Raw genomic sequence first — 13,789 nt, forward strand, 5'->3', positions numbered from 1 at the left:
CTAAAAAATCCCAAATTCTAAGAAATGGATGTCAAACTCCTAAGTTTTAGCAGTCCCATTTTCATTTATTTTTCGTTTCTCAACACTTCTAGGGTTCCCAGTGTAATTTTGCATGAAAGCAAAGGAAGAAACATATCTTGAATATGTATGAAATAGAGGTTACGTACCTGTGTAAACTAAAGTGTGGTTTCTTCCACAAACAGCAAGTTTTGGTTTTTCTGGTTTTAAAGCTAAGAATTCAAACCAAAGAGGAGGGAAAGTTACAAATGAGCTGATAGCTGGTTCAACAACAAAATGCTCTATGCTCTAGAGGGAGCTCTGATTTCTTCTTTTCACATTTTTACCAACAGAATTATTACAAGAGTCATTGCCAATTTGAATCTAGCACATGACTTATCAAATCAGTATTCCCCCAAGGTAAGAAAATAGGTCAGACCTTAAAAACTTAAAACATTCAAGTTAACTTGATGATGGTTACTTCATCCCAATGCCACAGTCCCTGGAACTTACCATTTATGAGATATGCCTAAAAGAAAATTATATTAAGTCGCAGGATAAAATTAATGATTTAAGCTGTCTGAAGTTTTCATTAACAGTACTATTGTTACTTCCCTCTTAGACTTTTCCCACTGTTGTAAATCTCTGAAATCATACTGTTCCTTTGTCTTACCATCCCTACCTCCCTTCATTGTGCTCATATCCCTTTTCTGCTGTGTTCTGATCTCTTCCTGATCACTGAACTCAATTGCAAAGGGCAGCCCTACCTGGACTAGTGCCCACACTTTTGGCATGTATCATGTTGTCTCAATTTCAGCTGAGTTAACCCCAATGAGAGTGCCATTGCACGCACTTCTCTGCAGTCTGGTCACTTTGAAAGACTGGGAATACATGTGGGAGGGCTCAGGACTTATTTTGGTGGGAAAGAGAGAATACAGAGGCTCCTCTTCTCCTATGACAAGTGCACTTCATTTCAGAAAAAGAGAGGAAAAATGTCTCCCTGACTTTTCCATCCCTGCTCCAATTACTGTTCATTGTCAACAAATTATCTTCTCTCAGTCATGTCCATGTACCTTATACAATGCTCTAAACCAGGATTATTTTTACATAATAAATCTTTAATTGCTTTTCCACTGCACTACTCCATAACAAAGCCAACAACAATCATCCCTTTCACAGTCCTTCCAGATCAAGTTTCTTCAGTTCTTGAACATTCAGATTGAAGTTCCTTCTACCAAGTTATCAAATAAATCTATCTACTCAAGCATGAACTGCCTCTGGTCTATCACACAAATTTAAATTGTCCAAACACAGGTTTCTGCCTCTCCTATCCAGCACCTACCGCTACCATCAGGCTGGAATCATAATAGTTCCAACGGTGACTTCTTCCTACAATCTTTATATCCCAAAACTCTGTCTCCAACTTCAGAGATGAGCTCTTCAGAAGCCTGTGCTCCCTACCTTCCTCTCACTTAGGCTAATCAATTGTATTTTATGAGACATGCTATATTTACAGTGGTGCAGGTGATTTTTCATAACCAATTTCATTAGTCTCTAATCAAGTCCCAGAAAATATTTTCTCAGAAAACATGCAAACACAACCATTTGGCTCCAAGCAGAAACTGTGTCCTTGCAACCCCATTCCCAAAGCCAAGTGATGACAAAACGAAAAGCTAGTGAGTAAGCTCCAGGAATTCCTCCTGCTGCCTACTGCCAAGAGAAAAAAGATACCCCCCTTGTGACTTTTTCCAATGGATGCCAGGTCTGGTTTGAATTGCTGTCATCTTCTCTTTGTCTTTTATTCTCCATTGCAATTTGACAGTAAACCCAAAACTTGAAACCCAATCCACTAAAGCCAAGGTAAGAATCAACCTCTCACATGGCTGACAGAAGATGTGTACCTGAGAGTAGCTGCATTCTCCCGCTGAAGTGAAATAGAGACAGGAGCAAATAAAGGACAGTAGAATAAACTAAATCGGGAAGAACAGTTTGAACAAGCAGGATAATTTGTTTTTAACAATAAGCTAACAGATCGATCTGCTGGCAGAAAGAGTGAAGATAAACATTTAATAGTGAAAAGAAATGTGTTAATGGGATAGATCTGACTTGACATAAATAAGGGGATAGGGAAAAGTATTGACTCAGCTTTGTTTGACAATATAAAAACAGCTAGGAAAGATCAAGAAGATCACAGTGCAATAAAAACATATTTTTCAATGCCTAGGAATTTATTTTACTGTCTTACAAAAACGTATTAACATTTATGCCCCCTTGGGCATTTTTTACACTTGTTAAAAATGTAATAGTACTTGTGAAAAGTTTCTGATAGATTTTTTTTGTTTACAAAGCTGCTAAGACAATAGTGACACAGAGATTACACCATGCTGTTGGAACACTGGTTTCTAACAGATGGACGATGCAGAGATCAACCATCTGATTATTGTCTGCAGTAAAAAAAGATGTGGTTTGTCACAAAAGGCAAATACTACATAAAATCAGAGCCCTCAAAAATGACAGGATTCTATGTATCTGACATAATCTTCAGATGCAAAAGGACTCAGAATCTGAAGTAATGGAAAATCAGTCAGGGATTCCTTTGAGCTACCTTCATGATCTTGTGCAGTAATGTGTACATGTGATGAATAAAGAATCAGTTATTTTGGAATCTCTTCCTATGAAGTAGCTTTTCATAAGGGTCTCCGTTCAAAAAGACAAAAAAAAAAAAACCAAACAAAGAAGAAAAACAGAAAAATCACACAAACCTTTAACACATGTTGGTTTGCTGACAGTGTTCTTTGATCCTAGTCCTAACTGGCCCCAGTCGTTACTGCCGAACATGTATAGTTTACCTTTCCCTGAAAAAAAACCACAGACAGAATCCATACAAGTGTTTGAATACCTCATTCAAGACAAGATGGTCATTCACTCACAATGAATTTATTACTTCCTTTTTAATGTAAGGTTCAAGTTTAGGCAATTCAATATGTAAGTGTAAACAATAATTAATATCCCTGTGATTTTTCAGTTCAAAAATAGTAATTGCATTGTTTAAGTAAGAAATCCCCAGCCAGAGGAAGAAACATCCTCATCTTTAACTTCAGCACAGATGAAGTGCTCTTCAGAAAACAAGATGTTGTACTCTTGGGCAGACCCTGCAGTTCAGAAACCACAGTATTTATAGGCCCCCTTATAAAATAACAGCATATCTAACTGAACACCCACATCTTCTACCTCAAAAACATGAATGAATAATGCAGCTATTTGATAAATACAAGTAAAAATTTGTAACATTTGGCTTATTTGATTGTTTGGAGATTTTTTACTGCTAAATGTCTTCTCTTAAAATGATTTACAAATACTCATTTCTATCAAACGTAGTTTCTGATAAATTTTCATAAATGTATTAATTTGTTACTCTGCATATAAATATGGAATGCATAAATCCACCACGCAGTCAGAGATTTTGTAATCCTAAATGCAAACATTAGGTTACAAACCTTCAACAGGAGCAATGCTAGAATCACCTTTCAGAAATTCATATGATGTGTCATTGGCCTTGCATGTTTGACCATTACAAACAATGACTTGTTGTAATTCTGAAAAAACAGTACTTTCTCTGAGGATGGTATATGAACAGTTGAAAACTTTGTCATCTGGGATGAAAATTAGATATCCAAAACTGACTACTGACAATACCTCAAAATGAACTCATTTAATGTCATTTTTTTAAAACTATTGCATGTTGCAAAGCTGTAAGGTTCCCACTGGAAAATAAGACCCTTGTTCCAACAGAAATCCTTGCAAAACAATAGAAACTGATTTGGCAAAAAAAAAAAAAAAACACAAAAAAACCCAAACCAACAAACAAAAAAACCTCGGCCCCTCCCAAACCCCAACCTTTTACAACTGTTAAAAGGACTTTGTTTACTTTTGATGAAGGTCTGCAGAGCTTTGTGCATTAGACTCCATCATAATGCTGTCACCCTAAACAGAAACTTGGTCATAGAATTTGTCACCCTCATCATCTACAATTACCACGACCACAGTCCACAATTGTAATCCCATATAATAATGCCAAAATAATATGGCTGTTTGTAACTTCAGTGCTGTAGGTTCCCAGTGAGGGTTCTGAATGTGATTTACAGAGCCTTTGAAATACGATCTTGCAATGTTTTAAATATAACAAAAAAACTCCTATTCCAATAAAAATATCAATTTATTTTCTTGAATATAACAAAATAGTTTAAAACAAAACAAACAAAAAAAACCCCCAAATAAAATGAACCAATGTTTAACAATAACTGGTATCTAAAATCCCAATCAAATAGGTAGATTTTACATTTCTTGGCACATGGGGCTATGTGTCAATATTATGTCTTTCCAGGAAAGCTGGAAGGGAAGAAAGACTGAGGTCAAGTCCACGCTCACAGTGTTCTACTAACAGCATTTATATCTCCATCCTAATTTTGATAATGAAATCATGTCCAACACATGCAGACCTGTCCCTGACAGGAAACACAGCTTAACAGAAAGGTTTTTTATCAGCAAATGACATCTATCCTATATTGGTATGGCTTCCTTGTATCCTTGCTTTACACTTTCTAACTGCTTTCCTAAGACAGCAGTACTTCTGTGGGAGTATGATGCCGAGCTGCCCTAATTCAATTTAAGCACATTCTCTTTTATCCATGCAAAATTCAAACAAGGTTATGCTTTTCATCCTATAATCTGCTGGGTTTTATATCAGTCTTTAAACTCTCAGGCATTGCTTTGTAAGTCAAGGAGCTTAATAGATGAGAGGAATTTTTTCACATTCTTTTACAACTGAGTGACAGTCTTTTATAATTTCAGGTTTCCTAGGAGAATAACAGAAAATAAAAAATCTAGGAAGCAGTTAATTCAGACAGAGAATGAGAATTAACAGGCACTACAGAGGAACCTAAATAAATGCTTGTAATGAAGCAACGTTTCTTGGTCTGTACAGCAAATCAAGTTTAGAAAGAGGCACAATTCAATCTAAGTAGCCAAGAAATCTGATATAATTTTGCATGCAAAAGGCACTATTTTCATAACTGCATACTGAGATATCCCAGCCATCACAAAAATGCACTGAATCCAACAGCAGACAAATAGGCAAGGATCAAATTTCAAAATTTCTTAAACTCAAATTGCTCTTGGTTTTTTTGCTTCCACTTTGGTGCTGTCATCCAGATGTGGCCATCTGCCAGGTGGAATAGCTGGCACAGGACAGGTCCAGCAGGGTAAGACTATGACTCTGGGCAGAAGGGAAACGACAGGATATAATGAAAAGGTCTACTCAGACCGTTTTGGTGATGAAAACATACTTCCAACAGCAGTCTCCACCCTTATCCTGATGCAAAACTGGAGTTATTTCTCCCAGGTATGTGTTCACTGGCAGGTACACCAGCAGATGTCTCATCAACAGCAATTCAGGGCTACCAGGGAAGCCAGAAGACATTTCCACGTTTAGCAACACAGGTTTTGTGGGACACCTCAGTAAGAGAGAGTCTCCTACCTCATTTCTCATGAATAGTTGCTATCACAACTGTGATTCCTGGGAACCCCGTCAGTCACGTGAACCTCTGGTTCATGAAGTGCTTTTAAAGGCATTCATTGGGCAGCTGGGAAATACCAGCTGAAATCTCATGTGCTTTGTCATAACAGGCAGCCAAGTACTCTAATCACCTATGTTTAAAGGTATGTTTTATGTATTCCCCCCCTTGCTTTCTAAATTATAGTAGTGTGGGAGAGAAATAAGATGGGGAGACAATGTCCAAACTTTGAGCACTTACTACAAGATCCTACTGAGAAACTGTATCTGAATAAAACATAAAAGGCAGTATATTGTACAGAGTTTCATATGCCAGGCACCATGATTGTTTTTAATTATTATTTTTATTTGAGTTATTTCATGAATAAACTATGTTAACAGTTGATTTAAAGCTCATATACAAGTCAAATAGATCCCAGGAAAATCGGAGTGACATTAGTTTTGTTAGGCAAGTCATGATATTCTCAAAAACTTTATTGAGCACCAAGAATGGTCATGCTTAGGACATTTGGCATCACACAAACAAAACCAGCACAGTATGCTGCTTGCTCATACACATCAACACAAATGTGTATTAGTCTTTCTCATCCTCCCCTTGCAGCTGATGCAAAAGATACTATGCCATGCTCTGATGACCTGCTGGTAAGCAGAAAGAATAGAAGAAAACTGGTGGCAAAACACCTAGAGATTCCAAGGTCTCTTTGTTGAATGTTCAGTGCCTTACAAAACCTGAAATTATGAGTCTACTATCTTCTTGTGGTTCCATATGCACCTTCTTTCACTCCCGCTTTTACAATTGATACTTCTGTCTTTCCTTCTGCCTTCTTATGCTGGGGGCTTCAATTCTCTCCAGAGCACTGAGTTCAGAAAAGGTGTCTTCATTCATCAGCACTTTCCCCCTTGTGAACAGGATCAGTCTCTTTGATTAAATGTGGTTAAGCTGCCTAGGATACTCTAATCAAGGCAAATAAACAATAAGACAGCTGTTAACTTAAAGAGCTTTGTAGGAAAGAAAGTGTAATAGACAGGCATTGGGAGGCGATTCTTAAATGTAGGCACATTCATACTTCTTCACACCATCTCCCATGAGGATGAATTAATTGCTTTCCAAAGTCTGCAGTTATAGAAGATGCAGGGAATGGACTGTCAGTATTCTTGGGCCAAAAAATACAGAAATGAGGCAAGAACCATAATTAAATGTGTTACAAGTGGTACTGGAATATACACTGCTCATGACTGCATTGAAGACCTAAAGGAGACCACTGCTTAAAAAAATTCCTGCTTGGACATTTTAATTAAGGTTATGCCAATGGTAGACAGAAAAAGAATAAAGAAACACAAATTTCAATCCCAAACTTCCTTCCTGGAGTAGGAAACATTTCTTCAACTAGCTCAGCAAGCCAACTCAAAGTCAGCAAGTAACTATCACTGGTCCCTTCTGTTCCAACATACAGACACAGCATGTAAATAAAATTTTGGACTCTTAACTCCTGACCTAGAAAGGCAAAGGACAGAGTGCTTTATATTTACTTTACACTTGTCTTTATAAAAGTCATAGAGGGATACTGATGTTGGATTAGATAAAAGAAGTATTTGAAAGTTTCTGAATATTTTGTTTGAATGCCAAATACTAGTTCTTGTATGTTTTCTTCATTAGTATTCAGTCAAGATTCAGTGCTAGATGTAGCTGACTCTCCTGCCCAAATCCAGCATTAAGGAATGATTTGTATCAGTTCCTGTGATTGTTTTACTTATCATTGTTGAGCCATGTTAAGTACAAAATTGATATATTTCTATATTTTAATCTACCTCTATTCTAAGCTACCTCATATTCCCACTGTTCCCTACAAACATAGGTCCCACATCCTCTTTCAGAGTGTGGGAAAAAAAAAGGGGGGGAGAATTTTGACCTGTAAATAAAGACTGAAAGTAGAATGAAGCATGCATTCACACACACCTACTTGAGATACTTTTCCTTCCTCAGTGCTGTTTGTCTTTTATCTCTTCCAGATCAGGTTCAGCTGAAGAAGCTCCTGGTTTCCCACAAAGTTTGTACCCTTCTCAGTAAACTCATTATCAGCAGGTGCTTCTGGAGCGTTTATTCCAGGTGTTACTGCAGTTCAGGATCATTCACCAAGGGCTTAATTCCACTGTATCATCCATCTCCATCTAACTGCAGAAACGTGAGGTGCACATGGGCATTCACAGGTGTGAAGAACAAATGAGGGACAAAGGCTTTTTCTTTCCCTTTGTCACATTGTTTTGTATGACTCTTGGAGTTTTTCTACCTTTGCTTGTTGTTGATCCATACTTTACCCTCACTTTTGCCTTTACAATGACCCAGAAAACCTTTTGCTACCAAAGAAGTCTTTCTCATGCTTCTACAGTTCCTTCTCTGCTAAAGCTTTTAGGAAACAAAAATCTGATCACCTAGAAGCTTCCCTGGTGATGTACCTGCCCACTACACCAGATAAGGCAAGCTACAGAGACATTTTTGAAACAAGCTGCACATACTAAAATAATGGAGAAAGGGGAAATAGCAGAGAAATGGTGCTGCATGAAAACCTACTCAAGCTGGCTTCTTCAAAAGCTTTATCTAAGTGGTCACTATTACAGTGACGTGTGAATTAGGGAATTGTTGCTGACTGGGGTTAACAGTGCTGGCCCAGGCACATGCTGGGAGGCAATTTAAATTGACTGGTTTAAACAGAGAACTATACCTGTGTTATTTCTAACTGGGTATGGGCATATAAAAGTATATGTAAAAAGAAAATTCCAAAGGAAAATGTCACAGTGCCCCAGGTTACATCCGAATTAATTTTATGCAACAGGTAATTTAATATTACTGGTTCAATCCAAGAAAAAGGGTCAAGCTTTGTTCAAAACAAACTATTAATGTATAATTCATCTTCTGTGAAGTTAGGCTTGAAAAATTCATGGTATAATTTCACCTCAGGGTGTTCTGCAGTCCATGAAATCAATAGTCTTTTTTATCATGCCTGGAATAGTTCTTTCTGAAAATCCAGCACCTTCAATGTTGCTTGTGAACATTGCAAGAAGCCTCAGGAAATTATTTAATAAGCAACGACCAATTGGATATTGATGAGGAATAACTACAGTCCAATTTAAAAGTCCTGAAAATACACATATAAATTTTTTCAACAACAAAGTCTAATTATCTGTCAGCAGTTGATTGTCAATGCAATCATCGCACATGCTCATCCACAGAAGAGTAGTCCCTTCCATGTAAAATAAAATGAATAAATTCTTTAATGAGTATTGTTTCCATCATTTCAAAGAAAAGAAAAAAAAACCATTAATAATGCTCCCTCTATTACACTGGAGTTTTCTTTGAACACTTTTTCCATTTATTTCTGATTTTTGTAAGATATTCTGAAGTTTATTGAGTTGCTCTTGCAAGGGCTTTTTTCATCTGGCAGTCAACAGTAGTTCCAATCTTCATTTAAGAGATACAATTGTATTTATTGTTTCCAGCAGATTTCTAGTGAACTGGTGGTGTTCAGCAGATACTGTTACTTCCATGATACAATATATCTAACATACTAAACATTGTCAGATTCAAGAGAAACATTCAGCCTGAACAAAGTTACGCTTACTTTAAATCTTGTGATACACTCAGTTATTGCAAACTTCCTCCAGGCAGTTCTTGGGCACATCTTGTGAAAACCTTGAGTGACCTCACACTAACTCCAAAGGCATCCAACAGTTCCCACAGAACAGTCCTCTCTCCTCTCCCCAACCTCAATTAATGTTTTACCTCAGTATGCAAATAAGATTTCTAACTTTCAAAGGTGTCCAAATATATCACCTTTTATCATATAGATCAGCTTCACTACAAGAAAGACATTGAAGTGCTGGAATGTGACTACAGAAGGGTCTGAAGCAGAAGTCCTATGGGGGAAGCTGTGGGAGGAAAGGAGGCTCAGAGAAGTTCTTATCACTCTACAACTTCCTGAAAGGAGGTCATAGCCAGGTGGGGGGCGGCCTTTTCTCCCAGCTAACAAGCAAGAGGATGAAAGGAAACAGCCTCAAGCTGCGCCAGGGAAGGTTTAGACTGGAGATTGGGAAAAATTTCTTCATGGAACAGGATGCCCAGGGAAGTGGCTGAATCACCATCCCTGGAGGTGTTTAAAAGATGTATAGAAGCGGCCCCTGGGGACATGGTTTGGTGGTGGACTTGGCAGTGCTGGGTTAATGGTTGGACCTGATGATCTTAAAGGTCTCTTCCAACCTAAACAATTCTGATTCTATATCCTTCATTTCCAATACTGACCTGTAATAACAGCAGTATGTTCATCTCCACATGATATAAGTACAGGCTTGTCATTTTTGAACCAGAACTTGCTAGGAATATCTTCTGCAAACTTGCTTTTCCCGAATGTGAAAACAGCACCTGATTCTAAAACACAAAAAAGGTGATGTCAACTTTTAGCAAAAGCAAAATTTGCCTCGCATATTTTGAAATAGCCATGTTCTATCAATTCAAAGGCACATTTTATTTTCTTATCTTTCTCTTCTTTCTTCTCTCAGCCTTCAAAACGTGGGTTGGCAAAACTCTCATTTTGTCTGAACAAGAGGAAGACCTTCTCTCCTGTGCCAGTGGCAGAGCACTGGAACAGGCTGCCCAGAGAAGCTGTGGAGTCTCCATCTCTGGAGATGTTCAAAACCCGCCTGGAGGTGTTCCTGTGCAACCTCCTCTGGGTGAACCTGCTTTAGCAAGCAGCTTGAATTAGATGGTTCCAGAGGTTCCTTCCAACCCCAACCATTCTGTGATTCAGTGATAAGACCATGATCTGAAAAATCCAAACAAACCCACCCCAAAATAAAGTCCAAGCAGCTCTTCAGCATTTGTTGTCTGCCTGGTTTTCTCAATTCTTCACACTTTTAAAAGTGTTAGCAACATTGTTTCAAAACACAGAATGTTAACTATTCATTCATCTTTTGCTTAGGCATGTGGCTTGACACAGAAAATACTAATTCTACAGAAAAATAAATGAACTTACAAGTTAAATAATTTGTCAAAATCCTTGCAGACAATGTGGCAAGCACAACTAGGCCTCCTATTTCAAAATGTCAAAGCCTGTGCTACTAGCATAGAATTTTTTTAAACAAAACCAAGAATAAACCAAATCTTTTCCTTCAAAATTTTTTTAACACATAACAAGTGTTAAGAAATACACACAATAACAGTGGACTGCTTCTGAAAATTATTTTGAGACATCCTAGTGCACTTATTTTCAATGAAAACCATCTCATCAGCAACTATGCACCCCAGCTCCAAAACCCAAAAATTCTTTCTTAAACTGTATATTTTACTTCATTTAAAATAATTATTTAATGCAAAAGCTTTCCCTCTTTCAAAAGACATTATTTTATGTATCAGATGGAGCAGAGATGTATAAATTATTACCTCACTAGATGTGCTTTTCACTTTCACTTGCTCAACAAGCTTTGTGCAGACAAACTCAAGCCTTCTAAAGAAAGAGTTGAGCTTTTCCTTATTTTACCTAGACACACCTACAACTACAGGCAAGCTAAACAGCATCTGAAAACTCTGATTTAAATTTTCATCTCCAGCCAGACAGCCGTGCACTTCTGAACTTGCTTAGTGATCTGTTTGGCACTTGTGCCCTAGAGGTCTCTGGTTCCTTTATTTTCCCTTCAGAAGGGTTAACATGAAAACACATGTATGTTCTTTATTCAGAGTATACAAAAAGCTGCTACATTTCCCAATGTGCTTTGTATCCCATTCATTTGACTAAGCCATAACATTGCTCAACTGGACACAACTACTGTGCCTGGTTCTGGGCTCCTCAGTATAAGTGAGACATGGAGCTCATGAAGTGGGGTCCAGGGGAGGACAGCAAGGATGATTGGGGGACTGGGGCATCTCTCTTATGAGGAAAGGCTGAGGGATTTGGGCCTGTTTAGCATCGAGAAGAGATGGCTGATAAGGGACCTTATTAATGTGTATAAATATCTAAACTGGGGGGGTGCCGAGAAGATGTAGCCAGGCTCTGCCGGTGGTGCTGAGCAATAGGACAGGAGGCAATGGACAATGGACAGAAACTGATGCTCGGGAAGTTCCACCTGAACAAGAGGAAGAAATTCTTTCCTGTGCTTGGTGTGGCATTTTCCTCACTAGACGTACCCCAGAACCGGCTGGACACAATCCTGTGCCATGTGCTCTGGGATGACCCTGCTTGAGCAGGGAGGTGGGACCAGATAACCCATGGAGGTACCTTCCAGCCTGGACCCATCCTGTGATTCAACGCTGCCATCAGCTTGGAAACTGAATCCCACCAACTCGGTAAATTAAATCCCCCAGGACATACACGAGGCGTTTGTTGTCGCAGTAACGAGCAAACGTTAGACCATTACCTTGGGTCAAAACGCGACACAAACTAACTATTAATGCTTAGAATTAACCGCGCCCCCCCCCCGCCCCGAGCGCCCGGCGCTGCCCCGTGCCCCGCTCTGACGGCAGCGGACGCGTCTCTCCCCAGACGCCGCAAGGCAGCGGCCCGGCCCGGGGCCCGCAGCCGGGGGAGCCCCGCGGCGGTGAAGCGGGCAGGGGCCGGCACAGGCAGGCGCGTTGCCCCGCGGGTCCCTGGAGGAGCGGCCGCACTCACCGGGCACGGGCAGCTCGGTCCCCGCGGCGGGCGCGGCCATGGCGGCCGGGAGGAGGCCGCGCCGGGCCGGGCCGGGCCGCGGGCAGCGCCGCCTGGCGGCCGGCGGGGGGCGGCGCCGGGCCCGGCCGGGCCGTGAGGGCGGGGGCGCGCGGGGGAAAGGTCTTGTACGGGGGGGTGGGAACGGGATCACGGGATCACGGGATCGGCGGCGCTGGGAAGGACCCCTGGATCACCGCGTCCAACCCACGTTCCAGCGCCACCGTGGCACCGGGTGCCACATCCAGTCTTTCCTTATACACCTCCAGAGACGGTGACTCCACCACCTCCCCTGGGCGGCCGACGGCGGGGCTGAGGCCGGACCCGGCTGCGCCCTGAGCCCGGACCCGGCGCTGCACCCTGAGCTCCCGAGGAAAGCTTATCTATAAAAAGGGACGCCCACAGTGTCCAGGTGGTGCCCCTGTGGACCGCGGATCTCTTGTTGTCCAGATCGATACTGGTCCCAGGACCGATGATCTCCTTTTCTCTCTCTCTGTCTCTCTCTTCCCACTTTATTTTTTCTTTATTGTTCTTTTATTTCTCTTGCTACTAGAAGATGAGTTAACTTATACCAGTTTACATGCCACATGTATAATTTACTAATAAAACTTTTAAAGTATTTTTTGGATCCTCTGTTGGTGGTTCCTTTTCAACTGCAGGTATCTGTAAATCTTGGGTACTCCCTTCCTTGTAGGTGACACTTGCTCACTGGACCTTACTGAAATTGGTCCATGTGGGAATTGGGATCAGGCAGCCCCTGTACAGGGATGTGGTGGATTGACCTTCACTGGACACCAGTTGCCCACCAAGCTGCTTCATCACTACCCCTTCTCAGCTGGACAGAGGAGAGAAAGTAAGACAGGAAGCATAGGTAGAGAGAAGGCAGCTTACTAAAGCAAAATTGAAAGATTGTGTGCACAAAGGCAAAGCAAAAAAACAAAGATTTTTTTCTCTCTACTTCCCGTCAGCAAGTGATGTCCTGCCAATTACCAGGAAGCAGGACTTAAGCACCTCATCTTTGCTCCAGAAGGCAAATACTGTAAAATAATGAATGCTCCCCCTTCATCCTCCTTTCCTTAGCTTTTATATCTGAGCTGACATCACATGATATAAAATATCATTTGGTTAATTTGGGTCAGCTGTCCTAGTTGTGTCCCCTCCCAGGACCTTGTCCACCCCCAACCTACTGATGGGGGAGTGGGAAGATGGAGAGACAGCGTTGATGCTGTGCCAGCACTGCTCAGCAGTAGCCAAAACTCTTGGTGTGTTATCAACACCTTTCCAGCTACCAATGCAGAGCCCAGCACCGTAAGGGCTGCTAATGGAAAATTAACTCCAGCTCAGCCAGACCCAGTACAAGGTGTGGCCTGACAAAGAGGCATCGGAACTGTCCCCTCCCTGTGAGGTTGCAGGATGAGTCTGGAGGCCTTGGCACCTCAACCACATTTGCTTTCTCCTGAGTGTCACTAATGACACAAGCTCAGCCCCCAGGGGCTGGGCTTGAAGGTCATGAGAGTCATTTGCCAGAGGA

General features: G+C 40.8%; 1 protein-coding gene and 1 long non-coding RNA gene across 2 annotated transcripts in view; one reads left to right on the plus strand and one right to left on the minus strand.

Moving 5' to 3' along the window:
• Positions 1–12,293, minus strand: part of RPGR (retinitis pigmentosa GTPase regulator) — a 38,831-nt gene extending 26,538 nt beyond the window's left edge. Inside the window, exons 1-4 of the mRNA XM_048289130.1 lie at positions 12,223–12,293; positions 9,864–9,989; positions 2,760–2,852; positions 168–230 (exon numbers count right to left, since the gene is read on the minus strand). Coding sequence (XP_048145087.1) covers positions 168–230; positions 2,760–2,852; positions 9,864–9,989; positions 12,223–12,262 — 322 coding nt within the window. The 5' untranslated portion in view covers positions 12,263–12,293. The remainder of the gene's footprint in view (positions 1–167; positions 231–2,759; positions 2,853–9,863; positions 9,990–12,222) is intronic.
• Positions 11,763–12,877, plus strand: LOC125318447. Its single transcript, XR_007200360.1, has 2 exons — positions 11,763–11,900; positions 12,528–12,877. It is a non-coding gene; the product is annotated as an uncharacterized LOC125318447 (long non-coding RNA).
• Positions 12,878–13,789: the final 912 nt, after the last annotated feature.

This window comes from Corvus hawaiiensis, chromosome 2 (genome assembly GCF_020740725.1).
Source record: "Corvus hawaiiensis isolate bCorHaw1 chromosome 2, bCorHaw1.pri.cur, whole genome shotgun sequence".
NCBI lineage: Eukaryota > Metazoa > Chordata > Aves > Passeriformes > Corvidae > Corvus > Corvus hawaiiensis.